This window comes from Tursiops truncatus, chromosome 11 (genome assembly GCF_011762595.2).
Source record: "Tursiops truncatus isolate mTurTru1 chromosome 11, mTurTru1.mat.Y, whole genome shotgun sequence".
Classification (NCBI taxonomy): Eukaryota; Metazoa; Chordata; class Mammalia; order Artiodactyla; family Delphinidae; genus Tursiops; species Tursiops truncatus.
In genome coordinates, this window is record NC_047044.1 from 57,795,543 (window position 1) to 57,823,184 (window position 27,642).

The following is a 27,642-nucleotide window of genomic DNA, read 5'->3' on the forward strand; positions in this document are numbered from 1 at the left end:
AGGGCAAAGAGCTGGTGGGTGGACAAGGAGGAGAAAGAGCCCAGGGACCACACCTGTTGAGTAGGCTCCGGCATGGAAATTTTGTGACAAACCGTACACAACATCATCCCTTAGCATGCACAGCTCAGGGGCTATTGGACTGTGGGCTGCTGGATAACCGCCGTTCACTGCTGGGTGTGTGTGTGTGTGTCTGTGTGTGTGTGTGTGTGTGTGTGTGTGTGTGGCTGCAGCCTATATCCCTCTTCCCCCCACCAGCCTCCCCCTCCCCTCCAGCCACCCTGGGATTGGTGATTCTCAGCCCCTCCCCCGGCTCCCCCAGACCCTCCCAGAGCCTTTATCTGGGAGCTGGGCCGGAGCTCCTGCCACATTCCCCAAGCCCCTCCACTCCCTGTTTCTCTCTTCACGGCAGCACCAGCAGAGTGTGTGGGGAGCGGACAGTGCTCCCAACCAGCTCCCTGATCCTGCCGGACCATCTGCCCCAGGCTCAGAGCTGCTCCACAGGTAGGCACAAGCGGCAGAATGTTGGATGGACAGGAGCTGGCACCAAAGGACAGGGGCAGAGTCAGGAGGGAATAAAGGTGGCAGCCTTTGATCGGGGAGCAGGATACTGGGAAGGTGAACAGGAGTCAATGGGGGTTGATGTAGTGTTTGGAGCCTGTGGGTACAGACTGATTCTTCCTATATTAGAAAGTTTTTGCCTAAGTCTTGGGGTACCTAGGGCTGGAAAATAGCACCCAGGATCCCTCCTCAAGCCGACTAAGGAAATAGACCCATGCACGTCATATAAATCTATTATCTTCCCTGGGAGGCTAGAGTCCCCCACATTATTGCGCCATTGCTCATTGCCAGGTGCATATCCTGGGGAAATATGTGATGGGGGAGCAGGGAAACTGAGCGCCTCCCAGCTCAGAGACTCTCCCAGACTAAGGCTTGGGCGGGAGAGTTGGGGGCTGGGGAAGCAGGGTCAAGCCAGGCTGCTAGTCGTGAATGTCTCCCATGTTTGCACCTGTGTTGTGTCCTCCTCCTCCTTGCCTTCCCTCCGTCCTGTCCGTCTGCACTCCTAGGCATCATGAGGAGTGCCCTGCTGTTTGCAGTGATCCTGGTCCTCAGCTTGGCTCGGAGTTTTGGGGCGGTGTGTGAGGAGTCACAGGAACAGGTGGTGCCTGGTGGGAGTCACAGCAAGGTAAGGCACCCACTCTGGCTCACCCAGCCTGGCAGAGTACTGGGCAGCATCATAAGGCTGCACTCTGCCTGTCCCACCGTGGTAGGGAGGAAGGTGGGACGGGCGGGCTGGGAGTTACCCATCAGAGGGTTGGACAGCGCAGCCTCTGCAGTGGCCTCATGTTCTCCCAGTATGTCTGTCAGTGTCTCTGTCCCTCTGCATGTCTTTGACACCTTGTACATAAAATGTGCGGCACTAATATGTTGTTTGGTTGGTTGATTGTGTGGTGACCTGGTGATTGGGTGGTACTGTGAGGGGTAGGATAGCGTTGTCTCAGGTTCCCTATGGTCCAGCTCAGGTTCTGTCCCTTTGCAGGGGGGCAGATCCTCCCCACTTCCTGGATGGTATGAAACACAGTCAGAACTTCTCTCCCCAATAGTCATTTGTGTGCTCTTTTACCTATCAGCTATATGTATTTTTTGTTTTCAAAATTCAAATAAATTCCCTTATCCCCTGCTCATCCACCCCCAATAACCTCAGGTGCTCCTAACATTCCAACCCTTTCTTCCCTCCTCTCCCATGTCCCCCTCTAGCCTCTGCTGAGTCAGGATAGGAAAAGACCCCACAAAACAGGTTGGGCCCCAATTTCCAAAGTTCATCTAAGAAAAAGAGTAGGAGTTGTCAGGGTAGGGGTACTGGGGGAGAGCAGGGAGGAAGTCTTCTCAAGGTTTTGACAAGACAGCAGTTACATTGGTACGAATGCTTTTAAGATGATTACAGGTGGAACTTACTACATATTCAGTGTGTGAAGTCTAACTGCCTCTCCAGCTCAGATCTGTTTAGCATCTCATTACAGGAGGTGCGCAGAGTATTTGAACAATTTGGGGAAGTGGCTGCGTGGGAAGGGCAAAGAGAGAGATCACCAGCCTTCATCTAGCTGGTGAGGTGTCCCAAGGTATGATAGGTTGGCATCCTTGCAGTAGTTGCACCAGCTCCAAAAGACCAGAACCAGTTCAAAAAACACAAGCGAGTGCCAAATATGGGCTGGACACTGTGTTTGGAGCCCAAAGTTCCAGCTGGAGACAGTCAGAATATCTGGGTCTGTTCCTCTGAGACAAACTTGCTTTGAGACCTTGCCCCTCTTGGTCAATAAAATAGAGCTTGCCATCCTGCCCCTTCTCCCTGCAGGTCCGAGAGGATGAGGGAAATTGGGACGGAACGGGAGTAGGATGTATGTGTGCCTGGGCAGCGAGGTTGGCACGTGTGTGGGTGCATCCTGGGTAAATGCCCATCTGCGTGTGCTCAGCCGCCCAAGGACCCCTAGGCTCTGGAGAGAGAGGAACCGCTGAGATTCAAGGTGAAAATCTCCAAACATGATCAATTGTCATTATCTCTCTGCAGCCGCAATAAACTGGGTGTGTGATGTGTGCCCACCAACCATCCTGCTGTGCCCAAGTTGCTAAAAAAGAAACCACCAAGATGAGAAAGAACCCCTGTTTGGCAGCAGGTCTAGAATGGGGTTCATCTGTGGAGGGGAAGAAGAGGCTTCATTCTGAGCATGCTGCCTTCGTGAAATTCTAAATCCAGGGGAGAGAGGGGAGAGGGAGACAAAAACAGAGGCAGAAACCTGATGGAGAAGAAAAGAGAGGGCGAGGTGGTGGGAAACGCAGGGAGAGAAACATCCACGGACACAGTGCAGAGCGGGGGCAATTTCAGGATTGCTGGTGGCCCTGACTGCCTACCCCCACCTGTCCCCAGGACCGAGTCCTGTCTGTGACTCAATCATGGAGCACAGACCAGAGGACACTAGCTCTGTCTGATGAGCCTTTCTTGTGAGTGCGGGAATTCCTGGCTCATTCACTTAGTGGGGCAACCACATCGTTGGTCAAACCGGTTCCGGGTGTGCCAGGGAGAAAAGAACCAATGGCCCTTCTCACTGAGAGGTGGCAGGAGCTGGAGGGGGCCCCAAGGGTCAGTCCCCTTTGAGCTTGGGATATAGCATGACCAACTCCCAGCTTTCCTGGGACTGTCCCAGCTTGAACACTGAAAGCCCCACATACCTGGGCAAACCGGGACAGTTGGTCGGCCTACAGGGATGCCCAATGTGTTCCCTTTACATGTGCTTCCCAAACCTTGCTGTGCCTGTGAGTCATCTGGGGGCCTGGTTAAGATGCAGATTCTGTCTCAGTAGGTCTGGCGTAGACCAAGATTATGTATTTTTAACAAGCTCCCAGCGGCGATGCTGCTGGTCCATGGACCACACTTTGAGAGCCTACTTCGCTTCTAGTGTACACCAGAGGAAATCCTGAAAGAAATAGGATGTTAAGTTCAGCTGTGATGAGCTCAAGAAGAGGCCATTTCTTGTGGGGAAAGAGTGAGTGGATTGGGTGTGAGCATCCTCCTCAGCCCTCTTTGTTTCTCTCCCCAGAAGGACTCGAATCTCTACCAGCTGCCCCCGTCGTTGCTCCGGAGACTCTATGACAGCCGCTCAGTCTCCCTAGATGGATTGCTCAAAATGCTGAGCAAGGCTAGCGTGGGTAGGAAGCAGCCCCGGGCAGAGGGGCGTGTGGGGCAGGATTCTGAAGATTAAATAGGCCTGGGAGACCCCTTCGTGTGGGAAGGAGACTGGAGATGGCTTAGTGAATTATTGAGGGCTGTGATCTGAACCCCCTCTAATCATCACTTTGCAGATTCCTTTCCCCAGTTACATGCCTGTTCTTGCTTCACAGGTCCTAAGGAGTCGTCACTTCCCCAGAAACGTGAGTAGCCTCTTCTCCCTCGTGATCTCTGCTGACCACTTGCCTAGAGCTCCATGGGCACAGGGCCCAGTGACTATTTCGGCTGGCCCCGGCTCAGCTGGCGCAAACAGCATGCCAGCTGCAACTGCTCAGCCAGCCTTTCCTGAATGGAAGAGGCCGCTGAGAGCCGGAGGAAGCAGATGTGCAGGGCACGGTGGAGTCTCCCTCCGCTGGTAGGTTAGTGGGAACCAAGAGGATCTCTTGGTGGCTGTGAAGATTCTAAGCCAGGTACCTGTTGGGTGGGAGAATTTCAGAGAGTTCTTGAAATGTGGGGGAGGGAGAGGTAGACAGAGAGGGTGGGCCTAGGGGACAGCCTGCTAACTGCGGGGAGTAAGCTGTGGTGAGACACTGAAACAGAGACCAGAAGCCCAACCTCAGAAGTCTTGACACATGTCTGGGGAAATGTATCAGCCCCTCACTATCACCGCTGAAAATGTTGGCCCTGTTTCTGCAGGTGACATGCATGACTTCTTTGTGGGTCTCATGGGCAAGAGGAACATCCAGCCAGGTAGGAAGATGTGGAGGTCGGTGGAAGGACTAGCGTGCTGGCAAAGATGTAGCAGAAGTCAGCTGCTTCACATTTGTCACCAGAGGGAAAGACAGGACTTTTCTTAGCTACAGTGAGGGTTCCTCTGCCCCTTCTAACCAATCGGCTTGGGTCCACAGTCCAGCCCTCCCCGGGAGCACAGGACGGAGACCTTTATAAGATAGTTCTGCTGCAGCTGCGAGGGGGTCAGGCAAGCTCTGCTTCTCCCCCGCCCCCCGCCCCCATCTCCCAAACAGAGCATCCATCTACTTCCCAACTCTGTCTTCCAAAGCTGTCCTTCATAGCCAGCCCTTTGCTATTGGGTCAGGGTGAAGGTCATATGCAGAAAAATCCCTCCTAACTACACTGTTTATTTCACCACAGACAATCCTATTGATGTGAACCAAGAGAACGTCCCCAGCTTTGGCACCTTCAAGTATCCCTCCAATGTGGAATGAAGTAAGTACCTAGGGAGAGGAGAGGGGACTGTGTGTGTGTATGTGGGGGGAGTAGGTTGCCAGAGGAGCATTGGAGCATTTCCTCTGATGCTGTGTGTATTAATGCTCATAATTAATGGCCTAAATACACTACCAGTGCCTGACATTTAGAAGTGTGTGCTTGCCTGTGATCACACACACACAGACACACACACACAGACACACACACACCCTGTTTCTCATCTCTTTCCAGTCTCATGGACCCCTGCTTATGGCTGAGTGGTAGGAAATGGCAAGGGAGGGGTTTCCCCTGGGTTTCTTTGATGAGCAGCTTCTCTTGTTTGGACTCCATTCTTGTGATTTGTGCAAAAGGTGGAGAGATCATCATCTGATAATTACAGGTACCACATCTATTCACAGGTGAAGCATTTTGCTTCCCAGGCAGGCTGAAACCATTCAGATCATTCAGAATCTCGGGTTACTGGGTCCACTATATAGTTATTTGCAAGGGTGATTTAGCAAGAAATGCAACAAACTCTGAAATCTAATGGGGAGTAGCTGGAAACTATATCTTAATCGCTCTGTGCAGTGTAATGAATATGAGCATGGCCTGAGTTCGAATCCTGCCACTCACTAGCTGTGTCCCTTGGCCAGGTTACAAAACCCTTCTGTGCCTCAATTTCCTCATCTGAACAACAGGGGTCACAGTATTACCTTGCAGGGCTGTGGTTTTGAGTCTAGGTAAAGTGTTCAGAACAGTGCCTGGCACACAGTGCTGTGTGTTGGCTTTATTGTGATTGTAGTCTGGGAACTGTGGGGAAGGTCCCAGTGTTGACCCTGGCGGGCTCCAGTCTGTCTGCCTGGAGCTGTCTGGGCTGGACCCTGGGCCCGAGTGGGCTGACAGCTCTTCCACTTGGTATGCAAGTGTGAGTCCCCCGGGGAAGTGTCTTGTCAAAACACGGAACCGTCTGCCTCGACACCATCTTCCCACACACAGCAATAGCAGCTCACTGATGGCTTTCTTTGCACTGGCTTCCACTGAAGGTGTCAGGGGAGGAAAGGAGAGGGATCAGGAAGGCTCAGTCTTCACAGAGACTCCTGCCCCTCTCTCTGTGGCCCTGTTACCCACACTCATTGGTCTCAAGGGAGCCCCAAGGACCAGGAGCAGGCTCTCAATGAAACTGCCTGTGTGTGACTCCCCGGGCCCAGAGACCGGGTCTGGCCCCCCATTCAGTGTTGGGTGAGAGGGTACAAAAAGCCGTAATAACCATAACTCACTGATTACATGGTACTTACTGTATCATTTTGCTCTCATTAGATTGTTATTTCAGTCCTGCTGACGGTCAGATAATTATACGGGCAGCTATATCTGGATGATATACACTCCCCAACGTTACGCATCAACCATAAAGATAATTACAGTGCAATTTTGCCATAGTATTTTATACAAATGGCAGAAACAAGTGCATCGTGGAAATCTACTTTTAATGCTTTCTGGTGAACGTAGGCTCTTTCAGAGGGACCAGGCCCATAATTGCAGCCCTCATAACCTCACCACTGATGGTGCATTCTCAACCTGTTAGGTGCTGGGAAGAAGAGACACTAGGTCCCTGGGGGCTGGCATTTAAAGGAGGTTAGATGAGATGGATCAACACAGATCATTGTGCCATCTTATCTCATTCATGTGAAACTGCTGAAAAAGGAAGTGATCCCTGGGCCTGTCCTTCCTCTGGGAGGTTTCTGGAAAGAGGAGGAGGGACTGAGTGAGGCCAGGGGAGCATTAGTGCCAGGGTGCATTGGACAGGGCTGTGTGTATGCCTGGCTCATAGGGATGCCAGGATGCTATGAACTTTGCCAGTACTTCTTTCTGCATGGGCCCCTCAGACCATAGCGTGATAAACATGGAAGCTGGGAAGACGCCTGCACCTGTGGCTAGGAGAGTTCGGTCCTCTAGTTCAAAGGCTACAGGGGTAGCTGAGGGTTAAGACTTCCATTCTCTCTACTTCTCCCTTACAGATGCCCCTCCCTTTCTCCGCCGCCTCCCCAGTGGGTGGTTGGTGGGAGTTTTACAGGACAGAGATGTGATTTCTTCTTTTTTTGGTCCTCAGCACTCCACTTCTGGACTCCTGGGCTGCATCGTGAAGACACCTGTCACCCTCTCCCAATCCCCAGGTGCACGCACTCCTATTTCCCTTCCTCTCCCACATCCTTGTAACACTCCTGTGCTTTGACCCCTTCTCCAACCCTCTACCCCACCCGCTGTAGAAACTGCCTAGTGAGCCCCCCCAGTCCCTGCAGGCATTGACTATAGATTGCCCTGGAGTTTCTGTAGCATCCTAAAAATGTGATGTCTCTCCACGCCTCAACAATAAAGGATTTTTACATATTATGACCTAGAGTGATGTATTTGGTTGGTGGGTTGGTGGGTGGCTTTTCCTCTTTCTTGACTCTTGCAGCTACATCACACACACATACACAGATATATATATATATATATATATATATATATATATATATATATATATGATACACACACACATATCATATATAAATGGAAGTATCTTTATTTTGTACACATATTGGTTTCCCCAACAGTGTCTTACTCCTTGCTTCATACAATTAGTATCAGAAGATTTATTTAGTGATTAAAAGAAGAAATGAATTTGGAAGATGGTTTCTAGCACTGAAAGACTTTCGCAGACCAGATTTAGATAAAGAAGTACAGATATTCTGAATGGCTTGTCTGTATTTCCAGGATGGGCCTGGGAGACATCAGTCCCTGAATCCTACTCCAAGAAGAGAAGTGGGGATCAAGGCTGTGCGAAGATCCAGCCCAGAGGAGGGTGCATCCCAGCACTGTACTATTTTTCTGTCGCCGAATATTGAACTTGGATCCTGCAACAGGTCGTGTGGATAAGATGGTGATCCATAAACAGAGTTCACATTGTAGCAGGGCTTTAGACAAGCAAACAGCACTTGATCTTGCTAGGGTGGGGCATAGACAGGGAAGTTACTATAGGGGCTGAGAAAGAGGAGAGCAGATCTTTTTAGTGTTAACTGGCCACCTTAGTGGCCAGTTATAAAGGGAAAACATTTATTTCCTACTCTTCTGTGATGCAACTCTTACCAGCCCCTGTAATGCTGGTCTAGTAGTCTGCAGTGTACATAAGGCACTTAAATGAGGTGTGTGTGGGTGTCTTTTATTAATCTGATGTGCTAACTGTCACAGCCCACTGATCCCAGGGGGAGTTCTGTACCCTAATGGAACAGCCTGGGAAGTCCTCAGGCTCCCTGTCTTAGCCCGGTGTAGGGGACTTGGCCATGGCCCTGAACCACCCTGATACAAAGTCGACACTCAGTTCTCCCAAGGCTGTGTAAAGTCAGGGCCATGGAGCCAGAGACCAGTTCCTGCAGGTCCTTCACCCCAGTGAAAGTGCTCTCTTCCCAGAACCTGACTGGGGCAACTTTGGACCCACAGCTCTATGGTGCGGGGTGCGGGCGCTCACCTCGGTATCTCTGGTGTCAGGTTTATTGCTAGAGGTCAAAGAATACCCTCACCCCAAATCCTCAAGCCGTTTTCCAACGCGTTATATTGTTGGCTTTTCAAAATGATCTACCTAGACGGTTTAAAAGTGGGGTAATTTTGCAGAGTCTGGGGAATTTATTTGGGTCATGAAAGCTTCACGAGGTGGTTCTGTTCTTGTCAAGTAGGAGCATAAGTGTAGAAAGGTTGCTCTCTGGTGGGACTAATGAAAATTGCAGTACTGGGCATTCCAGGCAAAATGAAGACAAACTTTAAATTGGATTTCTGTTTTTGTGCTTGGAGAATGTGTGAAGGAATCCTGGCCTTCTTCTTCCTGTTGTAAAGATGTTGATGCCTAAGGGGACCTGGTCAAAAAGACCTTGGGCTGAATTCCTGGCCCTTCTCCATTTAGCTTTGCATATGTGTGCTATTGTTATTACATGATGATTTACTTTAAAGACTTCGGTATTAAAGGTTCTAGACCCAATTCAGTGTGTGGAGGGGGAGATTTCCCACACCAACAAGCAGTGCTCCAACATTATCTACCTGGAGATAGTATCAGATTCCACAGGTTGAGGGCTCAGTCCTACAAGACGTCCCCCACCCCCACCCCTCCTTCAGATGCCAATCTTAAGCCCAGGTTGTTAACTCTCTACAGGTTGGAGGTTCCCACAACCCTCTCCTTGAGTTCCATTAATTTGCTAGTGTGGTTCACAGAACTCAGGAAGCCTGTTTACTCACTAGATCACCAGTTTATTATAAAAGGATATAACTTAGGAACACCAGATGGAAGAGATGCATAAGGCAAGGCATGGGGAACGGGGTGTGGAGTTTCCATGCTCTCTCTGAGCATGCCACCCTCCTCTCCTTGAATCTCTACATTTTCACCAACCTGGAAGCTCTCCAAACCCAGTTCCTTTAGGATTTTATGGAAGCTTTATTACATAGGTATGATTGATTAAACCATTGACCAACGATAATTGATTCAACCTCCAGGCCCTCTTCCCTCCCTGGAGGTCAGGGGCTTAGGAATGAAAGTTCCAACCTTTTAATCATAAAGTTGGTTCTCCTGGAGACCAGTCCCCATCTTTAGGTGCAGTCCCGAAGTCACTCGACAGCATAACAAAAGATATCTTTATGGCTCTCATCACTTAGGAAATTCCAAGTGTTTTAGGAGTTCTGTGCTAGAAATGGGGGTAATGACCATATATATATATATATATATATATATATTTTTATTATAAATCACAATATCACAAGTATAAACAGTATAAACTTTAATCTATACCTTTAGGGGGTTTGTTAACAACTCAACGGGAAACGTAGGCATGGTCCCTGAAAACTCTTTTGAGTTCTGTGTCTCTCTCATTGTTTCCAAGGGCCGTGAGTAAGTTCCTCTCAGCTCTGAGCTCCACTCTGTGTGTCAAGCTCCTGATCTAATTGACTTTCCAATCTGGCACAGGTCAGCTTGAGCTACCAGATGATTCCATCCAGAACCCAATCCCCTAGCCCTTGGTTCAGACCACAATTCCCCCACTTGAGCAGAAAATCCCAGCTGCTGGTTTGTACCCAGATTCCACACAGGGAACTGCTGGTGGTTTGGTCTGCAGTTTCATATTTGTTTGGAATCCTTCCCCAGATTCCATGTTGGGAACTGCTGGTGGCAGCTGCAGCTCCTCATTTGTTTGGAATCAGTCTGCAATCCCCATTGTTTGGGGTCTGCTGGTTCAATCTTTTTTCCAGTCCCCAGTTCCATGGGAATTGGTGGTGGTGCACACAGGGACTTTCCTTGGCCAAGCTGCAGTAACATCTCTTGGTTACTGCTGGTGTGTTAAGATGCACATGTTTGTTTGTCTCGCTTAGTGTAGATAAAGGCTATTGTTAATCGGAATCTTGGAAGCCATAAAGTTACAAAAATTGATGAGCACTTAAAAGCCGTTAGAAAAAAATAAAACAACAAAAAAACCTGTTAGAGTGCTCACCTAACCAAAAGACTCCCATGTTAGGATAATTTGGTCATAGAATGGGTTAGATTGATGCCAACCTCAATAAAATTTCCATGCAATGAGGTACACTTGTAAAACACCACACAATCTCCAACCCAGTGGCACATCCCTCTTAGGTATTAGTTTGGCTCCCAGAGACCCAAAATCTTAGCTAAAAATATAACAGGATCCTTAAGCTCCAAAGAGTCAAGCATGCCACCTTCTGGCATACCTGCCTATTTTTTTTTTTTTTTTTTTTTTTTTTTTTTTTGCGGTACATGGGCCTCTCACTGTTGTGGCCTCTCCCGCTGCGGAGCACAGACTCCGGACGCGCAGGCTCAGCGGCCATGGCTCACGGGCCCAGCCGCTCCGCGGCATGTGGGATCTTCCCAGACCGGGGCACGAACCCGTGTCCCCTGCATCGGCAGGCGGACTCTCAACCACTGCGCCACCAGGGAAGCCCATACCTGCCTATTTTATGTCTAAGAACGATGGTTCCAGAAGCTATAAATATCTACAAAAATGGCAAAATCTTACTAAAAACACAAAAGGTATCTAGAACAACACCTAGGCCTCCCCTATTACATCCTCCTCGGTGTCCATCATCAAAATGCTGCCCAGGGATTGATGTTCAGTTGTAATCAATGGAAACACTGGAAAAGGGATTGTTCTTAAAGGCCTTATGCAAATTCTTCAACATCAGCTGCAAAAGTATGTCATTTTCAAGAAGATTCATGGAAAGGACTTTGGTAAGTACAGGTTTATGATAACTTTAAGAGCATATAACTGAACAAGGTAAGAATTTCCAGAACTAATGGAAAAACTGGATTCAAGCAGAACAAGTATTACTTACATGGGACTGAATAACTGAGGAGAAGAATTAAAAATTTTACGACTTTTTTGTTTGCAACATTGCTGGTCCCTTAATGTTTTGTTTTTCTAAACTTAAGAAAACCTTTTTTTTCTTAAGCTATCTATGATTTACAGCAATTTGGTAACATATACCTTTGTAAACAAAGATGAAACATGTACTTTTTCTCCCTACCTGATCCTGTCAGAATTCAGAAACTCTTGAGTATTCTTCTCATGGCAATAGGATTAGTTATTTGCATAAGTCCAATAAAAATCTGCTCTCCTTGTAACAGGATGCAATTGGAAACGCTGGCTACATTATCAAGGCTTTGACTGAAATGTCATAGTTAAGAGAAATGTGCATAGACTCAGATATGACTAGGTAGCTCTAAGGAACTAAGGTTGACTTTATAAGGCCAGTAAAGCCCCTTGGAAAAATTGGCTTGGTACTCTACTTACAGGGTTCCTGGCAGCCTTACCATGTAAGTAAGGAAGGTCATTTCCCGGCAGGTCCAGGAACCCCAGGACATTTTCAGGACCTTGAGAAGAGGAGAATTCACCCAAACTACAGGTTTTTCAGGTAAAGTCTGATGGCAATCCTTGGCTTGGCTTCCTGGCTTCAGAGGCTTTTAAGAGTTCAATCTGAAACTCCTAGTAAAGCAGTCTTAAAAAAGAGCTTATAGGGTCAATCACTACTCTTGTTGCACTTATGTAACTAATCAGGCCAAGTTAAATTCAGACGAATTGTTGTGTTATCTTTGGGGGGAAATGGGGTGATTGTAGAGAGAAAAATTATGTTTTAACCTTTGTAAATATTAGATTCTAATTCTGTTAATTATCTTTGAGGTTTTGTAATATACTTGAAAACTAAACTAGATCCTGAATTCTTCTAGTTTCCTCAAATATCTGGCTACAACTCTCCAAACTAATGTTTCCAATTTTCTCCCACCCTTCTAATTTGGAATCACTAATAACCTAATAATCACTAATAGAATGCCCTTGAAACTCCTTGGAAGGGACTATACCAGGTCTTACCCGGATGGCAGCCAAACTTCAGGAACTTGAACGTTGGGTCCACAGCTCCTAATTAAAAAGGGCTCCTTCTGATTTTAGGAACTGCACACCAGCTAGAGACCTCAAAATCAAATTGACAAAGAAGAGGGGTAGCTGACATTGATGTAAACTTCTTCCACCCAAGACATCAGATCAAGACTTCCTACTTTAACTAAACTTGAAACCCTTACTTCTTTTCTTTCTTTCCTTTACTCTGTCATTGGTCTGGAAAGATGACACCATCATCCATATGTCCCAGGCCATTGCTAAGGGGGATAACATTTCAGACGGCTGGTTTTGTCATAAAAACTCCGATCTGACCATTAATAGTGCCACCTTAGCAGAATTGGTCTGTGTCCTGACAGAATTAATCTTTGTCTGTGGTGGTTGTCATTCTCCTTGGGCCTAGGAATGCCTGGATGGCTAGTGCATAACTGGGCAATGCCTTTTAGGTTATGTAACTGTGCCCCTGACTGTTCACAGACAAACTGAGACACCTTATTGGGTCAACTTCCCTGAATTTACATCATCAAATTAGAAAGGACCTACCAGGAGGCTTTCATGATTCAGGATTTGCTTCCTTTGGCAGGTCCCTCTACTCCTGGTTAGGAGTGAGTACAGATGAGGTTGTGATCAGAAATCTCTCCTTAACTCTTAAAGATTTTCCTGAATGTGCTCCTAAACTAATGCCTGCCCAACAAAAATCCTTAGACTCTCCAGCCAAAGTTGTTCTTGATTTTCTTTTAGCTGAACAAGGAGGTATCTGTGCTATGGCCACCGCCACCCACTGTACCTAAATGAACACTTCTGGGGAAGTTGAAACTCAGCTGCATAAGATTACTGAACAAGCCACTTGGCTTAAAAAGGTGACTCCGCTAATGGGGTCTTTCTTTGACTTGTTTGATTTTGATTGCTTTGGGTCTTGGGGACCATGGCTCTGAAGTGCACTCTAGACATTGGGAATTGTCCTGCTTATAATCGTTATAGTAGTCTCCTTGTGCCCTGTATTCTCTCTCTCTCTTTTTTTAAAAAATAAATTTATTTATTTATGGCTGTGTTGGGTGTTCGTTGCTGCACGCAGGCTTTCTGTAGTTGCGGTGAGTGGGGGCTGCTCTTCCTTGCTGTGTGCAGGTTCCTCATTGCAGTGGCTTCTCCTGCTGCAGAGCATGGCTCTAGGCACACAGGCTTCAGTAGTTGTGGCTCACGGGCTCTAGAGCACAGGCTCAGTAGTTGTGGCGCTCAGGCTTAGTTGCTCTGCAGCACGTGGGATCTTCCCAGACCAGGGTTCGAACCCGTGTGTCCTGCATTGGCAGGCGGATTCTTAACCACTACGCCACCAAGGAAGCCTCCTGTATTCTCTTAAAAGCTTTAAATGCATGTTGTCAGTTGCTAACCACCAAGCAAATGATCTCCCTAAGACTGGAACACCAAAAAGGGAATAAAAAATATGACCAACTAAAAAACTGTGAGCCTGAAGTCGTGACCTGTGAATACCACAGAGATTCAGCCAAAAAACCTTCATGACCTGTGAATGTCACAGTAAAAGCTGTGATGAGAACTTCAGACTGATCGCTGGTAATGGTGCCAATGCCTTAAATTTTGATCACATCTCTCAGTTAAACTCAGGTAGTTTCAGTTTGATAACAATTCTTGGGTAGGAGCATCTGGGGAGAAGATTTGGAGGGTAACTGCTGCACTAAAGGAGAAGGGTGGGTGGAAGCAGAGAAACTGAGCTGAAAATGAGTTGAGGAAGTAGGGGAGGAAAAATAATTCTCCCTCACCCTTTGAGGTTCCTGGCTGAGTAAATAATAAAAGACAGATTAAAAGGAAAAAAGAAACAGAAGTTTAATAACAGGTATACTTCCTGTATACATGGGAGATACCCAGGAAAACTAAGTTTCTAGACATTTAGTAACCCTTCTCTTCCTGGTACAGAGAGGTACCTTACAAATGGACATTTCCCTTATAAATGTAAATATCTTTTACAAAAGTGTAACTTCTACTCACTTTTCAGAGCTTCTCCCCCGTCTGCTGCTTCTTAAAAATAATCCTTATGCCAAAGAGGCATATTTTGAGGTGTCAAGTTCTGCACCCCTCCAGGGAGGACAAGCTGCCGGGAACAGGCCTGCGCTGCCAAGGTGCAGTGGGATCCTGTGAATTCCTTCATTTGCCCACCTAGCTGGAAGGAGGGTCCACAGTGAACTTCCAGAGGGTTCTCCACCAGGGACCCAAAAGTACTTGTTCATTCATTCAAACAGGCTTTGTTAAGCACCTATCATATGAACCAGAAGCGTGTGGGAAGCGCAGGGACGCGGTAGTGTGCAGAACCACGGCGCCCTGCCTTCAGGAAGGTCACTGCCTGGTGGAGGAGACGTAAATTAATCAAACAGTCTCACAACTTCGTGTAAAACTACAACAGCAGACGTTCTGAGAGTAAACTTCTGGGAATATGAGATGTGGAACAGGGAAGCCGATTTAAGCTTAGAGCTGGGATAGGGTTTTTCACTTCTCCAGGTACCAGCGCGAGGAGGGAGTGGTCCTGCATCCGGAGGATCAGTGCTTCAGAAAAGCCAGGCCTGGGTTGGGGATGGGGGTGTTGGAAACGTCCTCACCGTTGCCCGCGGGGCCCGGCGGCGGCGGTCCCTGGGCCGCGCGGGGGTTGGAGGTGGGGTCGAGGGTCCCGGGTAGCGCGAGGGCCGGGTGGGGAAGCGGAGAGGGCGCGAGGGGTGAGGGCGGCCGGAGGCTCGGCGGCTTTGGCCCGCTGGCCTCGCGCCCGGCCCCGCCTTGAGGGGGCGCTGCCTCCTCCTGGGCGGCTGGGGGCGCTGCGGCCGAGCGGCGGGGGGCGCTGCCTCCTCCGGGACGGCGGGGGGCGCTGCGGGCCGGGCGGTGGGGGCGGCCCGGGCCGGTGCGGCGAGCGGCGCGGCGGATGGAGAGTCTGGCCGCGGCCGGCGGCGCCGCCTCCTTGTCGGGCCGGGCACGGCGGGCCGGGGCCTTTGTGTGAGGCGGCGGCGGCGATGGTGCTCGAGCCCCGCGGAGCCGGGTAAGCGCGGCCCGGCCGAGGGCTGCCCCGGCCGAGGCCCGACCCCCATCCCGGCCTTTCTCTCGCTCTCGCTTGGCTCCCTCCTGCCCGCTCCCCTCGGCCGGACCCATCCTCCCCGGCCGCGCGCCGACCCTGGCCGGCCCCGCCGCCTATCCCCTCGATCCCCATCCGACCCCGCTCCCCGCCGCCACCCCCCGTCCCCGCCCGAGGTCGCCCTGAGGAATTCCCCCGCTGTTTGGGGAGGGACCGAAGTGCTCGATGCCTCCCAGATGGAGTGCCCCAGCCAGATCCAACGCCCTTCCTCTCGGATTCGACCCTCCAGAGGGGAGACGGCGGCGCCGCGGGATTGTTGGGGTGCCTTCTCCGAAGTTCCGAATCCGTCCCCTCCCACTGCCCGCTTGGGCTTCCCGGTGTCCGGACCTACTGACCGCTGATGTGTGGCCACCAGGGCCCGGGAGATGCTTGGCTGGTACCCAGCAATGCTCAGAAGCTTCCTGGGCCCCAGAAAAAGTTGGGAGTTAGTCGAATGTGGGTCTGTGTTGCCCAGGGCAAGTCGTGAGACCGAGAGAGAAGGCAACTAGTTTGTCTTCTTTCTGGCGGGCAGGCCTCAAAAAGGGGAAAAAGTGGTACTGAGCAAGCCTTTAGGAGTTACCTATGTAATTAGATGCCTTCTTATGGCATCAGGTATATATCTCTTACTTCTGGTCAACATAAGCATAAATCCTGAAAAGGGTGGGAAGAAAAATTGAAGCATATTTAGGTAATATTAAATGCCACAGTGGTGTTCTGCTTTGCTTTACTTCTCTGGTGTCTGAGTGTTTTAACTTCATCCACAGCATACAGAGAATGTGATAGAGCAGTATCTGAATGGCTCTGGGCTATGGAGAGACAAGAGGGGAGGCAGGTAGCATAGGTAGGGAGAGATGGGAACTCAAGAATAAGCAAGAGATTTTTTTACGGCCTGAACGATCACAGCAATGATAGGAAACTAAAGGGTAGAGCATCCTTATCTTGTCCCCAACAGCTAATGGAGCTTGATAATTGTGTTCAAGTATGTATATGGCATTTGGCATCATAAGCGAAGAGAATATACTCAGTGAGATAGGAAAGCCTGGATTCAGGAAGAAATTAGGCATTTAATATGAGAAAAATTAGAACCAGTTGCTCTGGTAATGAAGTATAAGATTGTGTCGAGAGGATGCTTCTGGCTTGGCTTTAAGGCACTAGCTTCTGTCCACCCAGGCCTACAGCTTCTCTTACTCTTAAAGACCAACCCATCAGATTTTTTTCAATAGTTTTGGATTTTCTTGTGACAACTCTTGTCTTTGGGAGTATGCAGGGAGAGAGGTCACTGCCCTGTCACTTTTGCTGTCCTTGCCCCGAGCAGAATGGAGCAGGTGTCTGTCCATTCACTCTTGCTCTCCGCCCAGGGCTTGGAAACGTGCAGACTGGTGGCATTTCGTCCTGCAGAACTCCTCACCGGCAGGGGTGTGTTTGGCCATCCACCTTTTCCTTTTGCTGTCCACAGATTAACCGTGCTGATAGGGAGGCAACGTCATAGGAGCTGCTAAGATGGGCATGAGGATCAAACTGCAAAGCACCAACCACCCCAACAACCTGCTGAAGGAACTCAACAAGTGCCGGCTCTCCGAGACCATGTGTGATGTCACCATCGTAGTGGGGAGCCGCTCCTTCCCAGCCCACAAAGCCGTGCTGGCCTGCGCAGCTGGCTACTTCCAGAACCTCTTCCTGAACACTGGGCTTGATGCTGCCAGGACCTATGTGGTAGACTTCATCACCCCCGCCAACTTTGAGAAGATTCTGAGCTTTGTCTACACGTCAGAGCTCTTCACGGACCTGATCAACGTTGGGGTCATTTACGAGGTAGCTGAGCGACTGGGTATGGAGGATCTCCTCCGGGCCTGTCACTCCACCTTTCCTGACCTGGAGAGCACTGCTGTGGCCAAGCCCCTGACCAGCACCAGTGAGAGCCACTCCAGTACCCTGAGTTGTAGCTCAGCAGAACCAGCCCATCCCCTTGGAGAACTCAGGGGTGGGGGGGAGCACTTTGGTCCTGATCGAAACTATGCGTTGCCTAGTGATGCTGGAGGAAACTATAAAGAGGAAGAGAGAAACGTTACCAGTGACACTAACCATAGCCTGCCTCTGCCGCAGCAGCCACTGCCGCCAAAGACAGAAGACCACGATGCCCCTGCTCCGTTCACGTCCGTTCCCAATGTGGTGACCCAGCCAGTCCTAGGCGCTGTCGGCATGGGCGTCCAAACCAGCACAAGGTCCTGCCAGCCATACAAAGTCCAGAGCAATGGAGACTTCAGTAAAAACAGTTTCTTCACCCCTGACAATGCCATAGACATCACCACTGGGACCAACTCCTGTCTGAGCAATAGCGACCACTCCAAAGACCCGAGCTTTGGGCAGATGGATGAGCTCCAGCTGGAGGACCTGGGGGATGAAGACTTGCAGTTTGAAGACCCCACCGAGGAGATAGGCACAGCCGAGGAGGTGATTGAGTTGAGTGATGACAGTGAGGACGAGCTGACTTTTGGAGAGAGTGACAGCCGAGAGAATAAGGCCATGCCCTGCCAGGTATGCAAGAAAGTTCTAGAGCCCAACATTCAACTGATCCGACAGCATGCTCGGGACCATGTGGACCTGCTGACCGGCAACTGCAAGGTCTGTGAGACCCACTTCCAGGACCGAAACTCCCGGGTGACCCATGTTCTGTCCCACATTGGTATTTTCCTCTTCTCCTGCGACATGTGTGAAACTAAGTTCTTTACCCAGTGGCAGCTGACCCTCCACCGACGGGATGGAATATTTGAGAACAACATCATCGTCCACCCCAACGACCCCCTGCCTGGGAAGCTGGGTCTCTTTTCAGGGGCAGCCTCCGCAGAGCTGCAGTGTGCTGCCTGCGGGAAGGCATTGGCCAAAGATTTCCACGTGGTCCGGGGCCACATCCTTGACCATCTGAACCTGAAAGGCCAGGCCTGCAGCGTCTGTGACCAGCGCCACCTTAACCTCTGCAGCCTCATGTGGCACACACTCTCCCATCTCGGTATCTCAGTCTTCTCCTGCTCTGTCTGTGCGAACAGCTTTGTGGACTGGCCTCTCCTGGAGAAGCACATGGCTGTGCACCAAAGCCTGGAAGACGCCCTCTTCCACTGTCACTTGTGCAGCCAGAGCTTCAAGTCGGAGGCTGCCTATCGCTACCACGTCAGCCAGCACAAATGCAACAGTGGCCTTGACGCACGGCCTGGTTTGGGGCTACAGCACCCAGCTCTCCAGAAGCGGAAGCTGCCGGCTGAGGAGTTCCTGAATGAGGAGCTGGTGCTGCAGGGCCAACCCGGGAATAGCAAGTATAGCTGCAAGGTGTGTGGCAAAAGGTTTGCCCACACGAGTGAGTTCAACTACCACCGGCGGATCCACACGGGCGAGAAGCCGTACCAGTGTAAGGTGTGCCACAAGTTCTTCCGAGGCCGCTCGACCATCAAATGCCACCTGAAGACGCACTCGGGGGCCCTCATGTATCGCTGCACGGTCTGTGGCCACTACAGCTCCACCCTTAACCTCATGAGCAAGCACGTCGGCGTGCACAAAGGCAGCCTCCCGCCTGACTTCACCATTGAGCAGACCTTCATGTACATTATCCATTCCAAAGAGGCCGAAAAGAACCTGGACAGCTGACTGGGTCCCAGCAGAGCCAGGGGGAGCTCCCAGGCAGCAGCCAGGACGTTGGTTTTCTAATGGCTGTTGGTCCCTCCCCAGCTGAAGTTGCAGTTTTGCCTTGCTAGGAGTTCTGTTCTGTCCTGTGTTGAAAGAAGAAGAAAGAAGAAATAGCACATGAACACTGTTACTGTTTTTGAGAACAACGGCCCTATATCATGTTTACCTCCTTACCTGTTCTTGCCCATGGAGGGCTGTGTTTTTGATTCTTTTGAGGCTGGTTTTGGGATCTCGTCAGGCAGTTGGTGTCAACTAGATCCCCTTCCCCAGCCGCTCGAGTTTTAGTTTACTGATAGGTTTTATGCTGCTAAGAATCCAACCAACAGCCTCACTGAACAGAGGAGGTGGAGAGAGGTTTTCACCGTGGGTATTACTGCCAGACCTCCAACCGGGACAACCAGCTATGAGAGAGATTTTGGGAATGTGGTCATTCAGAAAAGACTGGTCAGCAGGGCAGCTCACCTCAGGTGCCAGTCCCAGCCCTCAGCAGGGGAAAGGGGTCAGGGATGGAGGGTCCTGCTTGTTCCATGGCTCGAATCTGCTGATTGGACAGTAAAATCTCTTGGCAGCTAGATCCAAACTGGGGACAAAGCGTTCTGTTTAGGTCAGAAGGCTTTGGGATGAATCCTTGCCAGCCAGAAGAGGTGTCCTGCAGTGCCGCCGGAAGTGGCAGCCTGGATGGACAGGAAGGGAGGTTTTCTCTTTTCTCCTCAATTCCAAAGAAACACAATTTTATGGAGTGATGGCCCGGGACGTCAGGCCTTCCCTGTGGGCAGAAAGGACAGGGAGCCGCTTTGATGTAATCCTCTGTCATCTGGCCACGTCCATCGACCTTGAGTTTCCTGGTGGAGAGGTGGGGATGTCTCTGAAGCAGCAGCCTTGCCTTAATTTACATCCAGTCTCCCACCTAGAAGTGTGTTTGGCCTGTAGCGTAGATGAGAAGACCCCATGAGGTGGAGTGGTGGACTGTGAGCCCTTCAGGATTAAAGGGACCCGAGTAACTGGTGGTTTGTAGCGGGATGTGTGTCTGTCTGTCCCAGTCAGGTAACCTGTTGTTAATACTTTGTGCTAACTGGGCCAGAGCTTTGGCAGCTCCCATTTGACCTGCTGGAATTTATCCTGATCTGTCATTGTGTCGCCACCAGGGGGCGCTATTGACCAGCAGCTGGTTCAGGCCCTCCCTAGGTGACTCGGGAATGGGTCTGCCCAGTCCTGGGGTGCTGGTTGGCTCCGTTCTTAGTTGCCTTTTTGAGGGGTCTTACCCAAAGAAGGCTTGAGGGAGAGGGTCCTCGGATCTCGCATCTCACAAGGTGGCACCTCAGTAACCCATACTACCTCACCTGCTCAGGCGAGCTCTGGGGGTCCCTGGCCTCGGCCCTGATACAGCCCCTCGTGGGACTCAGCAGCACCCCAGGCTGTTTTACAAGCAAGTGGTTTTAATTAACTCACAAGGCCTTTTTGGACATTAATATTTATTTATTTTTGTTTTTGTATACATATTACCCAGCATCTCTTGGATAAGAGACTTCAGGAAAATGAGCTTCTCCCCAGCAAGTAGCCATATTCCAGGGGACAATCCTGGCCAGATATTTGGGAAACAGGGGCTAAAACTAGGGGAGAACAGGTCAAGCCTTTAAACAAGCAAATTCTTTTCTTTCTCTCCAGATAGTCTCTTGCAGAATAGACCCAGGGAACCATTTAGGTAATGGATGTACATTCTAGAAAGTTGAGGCTTGTTAAATCCCTAGGCCTTCCATCCCCTTTCCGTCCTCTGATTGAGTAGGTTGGGCACTGGGTTGAGGGGATCAAGTCACATGAAGGACCTTTTTGCATATTTTCTCATCCTTCCTAAAGTTGGGAAGCTATAATAAGACATACAAATAAACCAAAGCTCTGTCCCTGTTGGACCTGCTGCCTCTCTCCCCAGCCCTAAACTGATAAAGCCCCCGAGTTTGTGTGCATGGCTCTCTGGTGGGGTGACCATTACATGAAGGGACTTGTCAAGTGGCCACCTTTCACCATCTGAATCCAACTACTTAAATGTTCCCCTGGGACATTCTTGTCAGAAAGCAGTGCTGACACTTCTTCCCTGACTGACTGCTCCCTTTCTTCCCACGCTGACCATTAGGCGATTAAGAAGGAAGGTGTGTAAAAGATTACAGTCACCTATCTGCTAAGCTTTTCACGCCTGAGCGGTTTCTCGCAGATTGTTGGTGAGGACTGAGTTTTGAAGGGCCGGATCTGAGAGTGGGGATGCTCACTGGGACCCAGCCAGGTAGCTGAGAATGGATCAGTATGCTGGAGAAACCCTCTTCCGTAACAGAGGATATCATGGGTGCTGGGTAGTCTGTATACTTAACCTGAAACTGTGAAGTTTTCCCTTTTCGCCAGTAAACCAAAAAGCAAGTCCCTGAAACTTTGCCCCTGAAACACTAAACAAGAAACTGCACCCCCTGATCCTCCTGAGGCAAAGTGGTCAGCCAGGGTGGCCCGGCTGGTTGCAGTCAGACATGTAGCAGGTCAGTAGCTCATGAGGCTCATTGACCAAACCCTGTTCCCCTGCGTGTCCCCCGTGTTCGCACCTCAACCCTTCCTCTGTTTGGAGTCATGTTTGCTGCCTCTGCCACCAGCTCACCCTTTTCTGCACTGTTTTACTTGAAACACTATATTGTGGCAAAGGGTGCTCTAGGATACCTGGTGGAAGGTATTAATTGTATTTTGAATTTAAAATTTTTTCAACTGTTCTTTGGATTTTGTTGCCCTCTCTGCCCTGGAGCCCAGTTTAGCACTGTCTCCTGCTGTATTGTTCCAAAGTTCTGTTTGATCCTTGAATGTCTCTTCTTCTCCCTTTTCTCCCTTTTTCTTGTTCTGTACTCAGGACCAGCTACATAATTTACAGAGCCCTTTGTTTAAAAATTATTAAGAATTTCAAGATGGCGACTAGAGCATTAAAGCAAACACGAGGCCATTCCCAACTCTTTTCCTGAGGGAAAACGGTGATACTCTAATGGCACACTGTAAACAGCTGCTGTGGCCAGAGGAAGGGATCAGTATCCTGGTGCTCCTCTGGCCCATCCACGGCTCACTGATGCCACAGCACCTGCGGGGAAGCTCTGCTGTACCCTGGTATTTGGTCCTAAATTTTAAGACTCCGTGGAGTCACTCTAGTTCATGGCTAGTTGGGAAGAAAGGAGGTGGGGGTGGGGGGTCAGGAAATGGATAAAAATTCTTTCTGACTTTCTTCTGCTCTGTCAGTACCCTTTTGTCTCTAGGATAACCTTTGAGCTTAAATACCTTCTCCCCAGTCAGGTTTTGCTGCTGGTGGATTTTCTTCCTCTTCTGGCCACCTGCTGTGCCCTAGTCCCCAGACTACTCAACTTAGGAAGTGAATTTAAATTCCTTCATAGATGGGCATGATTTTGGTGGCATGGAAGTGGGCTGTGTGGAGAAATCTGCCCATGTGGGAGTCCCCACGTGTCCTTTTCCCTAAATCCTGCGCTGAATGAATCAGGAAGCAGGGCACACAGCGTTGATTTCAACGTGATAACTCATGGTAAACTTAACATCAGAATGAAAAGGAAACGTTTACCTTGGATGTTTCTTTAACACCCTTCCCCTGTCCAGTCCACCCTCCCCTCCCACCTCTACTAGCTAAATCTCTTTTGAAACCAAGAAAAATTGTTGACGTCTTAACTCCTTCCATTAAATTAATAAGTACTGACCTCCTAATATTTAAGTGTTTACTATCTATTGCTGTAAAGTTTTGTATATTTTGTAAACTTTTTCCCCCAAATAGTAGATGTCTAAAATCGTTGTACATCTGATTCTTTTATATTCCATTGTTCAGCACAAAGTGTGGTTTTTATTTAGAATAAAAAAAGGAAATTTGAAATGGGAATTCTTTTCTTATTTACTGTGATCGTGCTCATCCCTCAGGGTTCAGAGGATCTGGGCCTCCACCCTTTCAGTATCAGGATTCTGCTCAGCAGGTGCCAGCACTCTTTCAGGTGCACATTTTCCTTTCCTGTAGCTGGAATTCCCCAGACTTGATCTGTTTTTAGTGGAAAATCAACTCAATGGCCCAGCCTTTTCAGAGGGACCATCTCTGGGGGAATCTTCTGTTGGCCCAGAGAGAGCAGTGGGACTCTGCTAATGTCTGGGTGGACCAGAGATTTGGCCGCAGATTGTCTCGCCAGCGCCATTTAATTCACCACGACGTGATATGTCAGAGTGGAGAGAGGCAGATTCAGAGAAGGGGGCGGAGGTTCGGCATGATTTCATGAGGTTGGTAACAAATGTCCCCCCACAGAGAAGAGACAGGCCTCTCTAGAAGTCAGGGTGCGATGTGGTCCATTTGGTCTCAGAGCACACTGCTTGGGCCCAGGCCCCCATCAGTGCACTGCAAATGTAGAGCAGAGGGCCTTGCTGCTGTCGGCACACGAGTTCTCCTCTCAGGCCCTAAGGAAGTATTTGTGCCGCCAGGGTGGTCACTGGTCGCCAAAATGGAGTCCACGAGAAGAGAAGATGTTGGGAAAGTGGCCTCAGGTAATCTGGGGTGTGACAGATGTAAAACTGGGTTTCCTTGAGACAACTTCCGGACCCTGAGGCAGAGGGGCCAGTGATAAGGGCATTGGGTCTGGGCTGGGTTTTTATGTGGGCACAAGTGAGGAAAGTCTTTCTAATACATTCTGTGCCTTGTTAGGTCAGCCCTTACTGCAGCGCCAAGTCACAGCCCAAACTCCCCTGGCTGAGAAAGGTTTCAGGTCTGCGCCACCAAGCAGCTGTTTGAAGCGTTAAGACTCTTAAAAAAAAAAGAAAAGAAAAGGCCCTTTTTCAGGTTTGGGCCCAATGAGCAGGGGGAGTTAGACACAGATTTCCCTCTGTGCTCCTGACAAACGGGTTCATACACCGCTGGAGCACATGTTTAATGCATCTGGTGAATACAGTCTCAGATTTCTAAGTGCAGAGGAGATGGTGCTCTAGGTCAGCGAGTGGTTATTCCAAGTTAAACATTCCTGACATACTGAGCACTTGAGCAGGACAGAAGGTCTCAGTGAGTGTGTCCACAAACCTCTCGTTCTCCACAGGCAGGATGGAGGGGCGGAGGGCTCGGCACTGGTGGGCTGGGACCTGCTCTTAGGCTCTACTTCAGTCAGAGTGCTTCATGGACGTGGTCCTAGTTTCCCAAACTGATAAATGAGCCCCTTCCAGAAGACCTCCTTGTTAACAAGAGGACTTCTTTTCCTGTCTATAGGACAAGTGTTAATAGAAGTTGCTGGACAGGAAAATTATGAGAGACTTGGCCAGGAAGAAAGAAGTCTGAGGGTGAGACCTGACTTAGGAGAACACCAGAACTCTGCCCTGTGACAGAATTGGAAGATTTCCACTTCCCCACCCCGTGCAGGGGCAAAGGCTGAGGGACAGAGCACTTGTCAGTGCCTCCTGCTGCCTGTCCCGAAGTCTGCTCCCAGAGTGGATATCTTGATATTTTCCTATGATCTGGAGAGAAAGGGAGGGACTGAGGGTAGAAGTCTGGAAACCTGCTAGACCCAGAGCTGGGGGAAGATGGGCTACGAGGAGCGTGGACTCTGGGACAGCGCCTCTGCTTTGGGGGGAGGGGATCAGGATGGACGAAGGGGAGAGTATCAGCAAGGAAATGGAGCCCTTTCCTGCATGGTGGGGGTGGAGAATCCTCGAGCCGGCCCAGCTGCAGGGTGCCTGTCTGAGACCTCAGCTTCACCCCGCCCCTGCTGTCCCCACCGCCCACCCCCTCCATTTATCATCACACTGAGGATGCACTGCTAGAAAACAGCCTCCTGAGGCCTCCTGGCTCCTTGGCCTCTGGCCTCTTGTCCCTGTAGCCTACATGTGTGCTAGGAGATCAACAAGCACAAACACAAAAGGAAAGTTGTGTGGGGTTCCTGTGGAGCTCACTCTTTCCGGCCAGCGTGGTTTCTGAAACGGGTGCGTCTGGTTTCCGCTGAGCATCTCTTTAGCTTCAGCTCCCTTCCCAGTCCCAGCTTGCAGTGCAGACTTTTTCAGAGATCCAGAGTCATGTCTGTCTCTATTCTTTATTTCTCCTTTTCCCCTGCGTGTCTGCCTTCGGCACAGGGACCGTGTCGAATGGTACAACGCCAAGGACCCGTTCCCTCTCCCTCCCTGCCTCCCACCCCATCCCCCGACTTCAATATTTTCAGACATACTCAAAATTCGGCCATGAGGGCTCTGACCCTCTCCCCCCGCCCCCCCACCCCCACCCCCGATCTCTCACCTACACTTCCAGCTTTCTACTTGGCTGGTAGAGGAGACTGGAATCTTCCTCAGCTGGCTATAAGAGCCCGAGGAGCAGAGGTGGGTGGGGTGTCTGCTGCCTGGAAGTTCAGGCTTGGGTGGTGGCGGGGGCTGGCTGCAGGGGGCTGGCTGCCCTCCTTGGTGATGACGATGGAATGCTGGGTGGAGGAGGAGGAGGAGGAAGCATGTCTGCCCTCCCTGGCCTGGACCTTGGGAAGGTAATGGACCACAGCGTTGAGCAGCCGGCCCCGGAAGCTCGGGCTGAGAAAGTTGTACAGGATGGGGTTGACGACGCAGTGGAGCATGGAGAAGCAGTCGATGATGTCGTAGAAGAAGTAGAGCAGGTGGGCCAGATAGCAGTGGAGGGAGATGTGGGTCCCGTGCAGTGTGATCAGCAGCAGGGTCACATGGTAGGGCAGCCAGCAGGTGACAAAGACGGCAATGTAGGCACACACCAGCAGGCAGTGGCGCCGGCCCTCAGGCTGTCCTGCCCGCCGAAGCCGGCAGGCTGTCAGCACGTTGAAGACCGCAATGAGAGGGAAGGGCAGCAGGAAGCCCAGGACCGTGGTGGACAGGGCCACCGCCAGGGCCCATGTGCTGTACGTTTCAAAGGGCGCCATGAAGAGGCACATGGGCTCAAAGCTCTCCACCAGCCGGATGTGGACCACCTCGGGCAGCGGGATGAGGGCCGAGAGGACCCAGACCCCGGCGCACACGGCCCGCCGCCCTCGATGCTGGTGGCGCTGCCAGGAGGGAGAGGCGTTGGTGAGGGTGACGTAGCGGTCGATGCTGAGGCACACCAGGAAGAAGATGCTGCTGTACATGTTGGCAAAGTAGAAGTAGTGAGTGAAGCGGCAGGAGAAGCTGCCCCAGAGCCAGGTGTAGTCCAGCGTGACCTCCAGCATCCACACGGGCAGGGACAGGACGATGCCCAGGTCGGCGATGGCCATGTTGAGGACGTAGAGGCGCAGCAGCCCTGCGCGGGCCGCCCCGCGCCAGTTGACGCAGATCACCAGCAGGTTCTCCACCAGCCCGACCACGAAGACAGCCAGGTAGAGCACGAAGAGGGCCACTCGCTTGGTGCTCTCGCTGAGCTCCATGTGGCACTCGGGCAGGGTGTGGTTGAAGAAGTGGAGCAGTTCCGTCCAGTTGTGGATCTCTCCCGCCTCGCTGGCGGGCGCCACGCTGGGCCCCGGGGCCGACATGAGGACCAGCAAGTGCCTAGTGGGGAGAAGGGAGGGTTGGCAGAGAGGGGAGGCCTCGAAAGCAGCCTGGTGTTCCCAAGGTCGCAGGCCACAGGGGCCGGAGGCTTCGGGGAAAGATCCTGCGTCTGAAGAGGCAAGAAAGGGAAGTGCAACATTCAAACCGTGAATAAATAGCACACGGCTCACTGCCGGCTTTAACCCACGAACACAAATATTTTGTTAAGGGGTCTCAGTGGTGGGAGAGACCAGAGGCCAAACGCCTTCTCCCCGGCCCGGCCAGTCCCGCCCTCCTCCAGCCCGGGTGGGCTCAACCTCCACTTCTCTCCTGGCGCTTCACCCTTTGGCCCTTTCACACAGGCCTTCCTTAGGGGCTCTTGCTCTGTCTTGCTATTTGGGCCTTGTGTATGGGACACACATACACAAACACAGGCACAGACACACACACTTCCAGTTCATCCCTGGGAACATCTGTGGATCGTACAGGGAAGCCAATCGTCTCCAAACTCCACTGCCTTCTTCCCTGAGAGAGGGCAACACTCACCTGAGTTTCCCTGTTGGGAGCACCTCCGGTCCTGGAGGGCCGGCAGGTCTGGACTGCTGTGGAGCTGCGGGGAGGCTGGAGGGACCGTGGCCGTGGGGCTGGCTTTGCTGCGGGCTTCAGGGCCGCCCTTCTCATCCGGGAAGCAGTATCACTGGCTGAGGCTCTGTGGGAGAGGGTCGGGGTTTTTCCTGCCTTCCCCCAATCCAGTTAGAGGGGAAGTCACAGCAAAACATCCAGTGTAGCGGTGACAGGGAGGAGTCAGGCTGCAAGCGTTAAATTCCAGACTCCTGTGGCTGTGTGAATTTACCTCTTTAAGCCTCAGTTCTCTCCTCTGCAAAATGGGACAGCAATAGTATCTACTAATACGGGTGTCTGTGAGAATTAAATGAGCCATCAAAGTGACGTGCTAACGCTTTACGTATGTATGTGTTTTCCACCCGATAAATGGGATTGGCATCCCACTCTGCCCTGTCTGTCTTGAT

At 50.8% G+C, this 27,642-nt stretch overlaps 3 protein-coding genes and 1 long non-coding RNA gene across 7 annotated transcripts; 2 read left to right on the forward strand and 2 right to left on the reverse strand.

Annotated features, from left to right (window-relative positions):
- Positions 1-415: 415 nt before the first annotated feature.
- LOC141275861 (uncharacterized) lies at positions 416-15,139 on the reverse strand. 2 transcript variants are annotated; one of them, XR_012324346.1, is made up of 3 exons: positions 14,344-15,139; positions 1,007-1,163; positions 416-537 (listed from the first exon to the last, which is right to left on the reverse strand). It is a non-coding gene; the product is annotated as an uncharacterized lncRNA (long non-coding RNA). The 2 variants fall into 2 exon arrangements; XR_012324345.1 differs by lacking the exons at positions 416-537; positions 1,007-1,163 and adding exons at positions 7,419-7,818; positions 9,492-9,630.
- On the forward strand, positions 1,069-7,170 carry TAC3 (tachykinin precursor 3). 2 transcript variants are annotated; one of them, XM_033866440.2, is made up of 6 exons: positions 1,070-1,183; positions 3,591-3,699; positions 3,892-3,921; positions 4,415-4,468; positions 4,871-4,945; positions 7,032-7,170. In XM_033866440.2, the coding sequence occupies exons 1-5, from the start codon at positions 1,070-1,072 to the stop codon at positions 4,942-4,944; spliced, it is 381 nt and encodes a 126-aa protein (XP_033722331.1). In that variant the 3' UTR covers position 4,945; positions 7,032-7,170. The 2 variants fall into 2 exon arrangements, with proteins under 2 accessions (XP_073644584.1, XP_033722331.1); XM_073788483.1 differs by lacking the exon at positions 4,415-4,468 and having other exon boundaries at positions 1,069-1,183.
- Positions 15,140-15,238: 99 nt separating the features above from the next.
- ZBTB39 (zinc finger and BTB domain containing 39) lies at positions 15,239-23,021 on the forward strand. The gene is made up of 2 exons (XM_019918634.3): positions 15,239-15,376; positions 16,905-23,021. The coding sequence occupies exon 2, from the start codon at positions 16,949-16,951 to the stop codon at positions 19,082-19,084; it is 2,136 nt and encodes a 711-aa protein (XP_019774193.1). The 5' UTR covers positions 15,239-15,376; positions 16,905-16,948; the 3' UTR covers positions 19,085-23,021.
- Positions 23,022-25,375: 2,354 nt separating this feature from the next.
- On the reverse strand, positions 25,376-27,293 carry ACKR5 (atypical chemokine receptor 5). 2 transcript variants are annotated; one of them, XM_033866441.2, is made up of 2 exons: positions 27,161-27,293; positions 25,376-26,744 (listed from the first exon to the last, which is right to left on the reverse strand). In XM_033866441.2, exon 2 carries the CDS (start codon positions 26,617-26,619, stop codon positions 25,444-25,446), a length of 1,176 nt encoding a protein of 391 aa, XP_033722332.1. In that variant the 5' UTR covers positions 26,620-26,744; positions 27,161-27,293; the 3' UTR covers positions 25,376-25,443. The 2 variants fall into 2 exon arrangements, with proteins under 2 accessions (XP_033722332.1, XP_073644583.1); XM_073788482.1 differs by having other exon boundaries at positions 25,376-26,635; positions 27,161-27,292.
- Between the last annotated feature and the right edge of the window lie 349 nt (positions 27,294-27,642).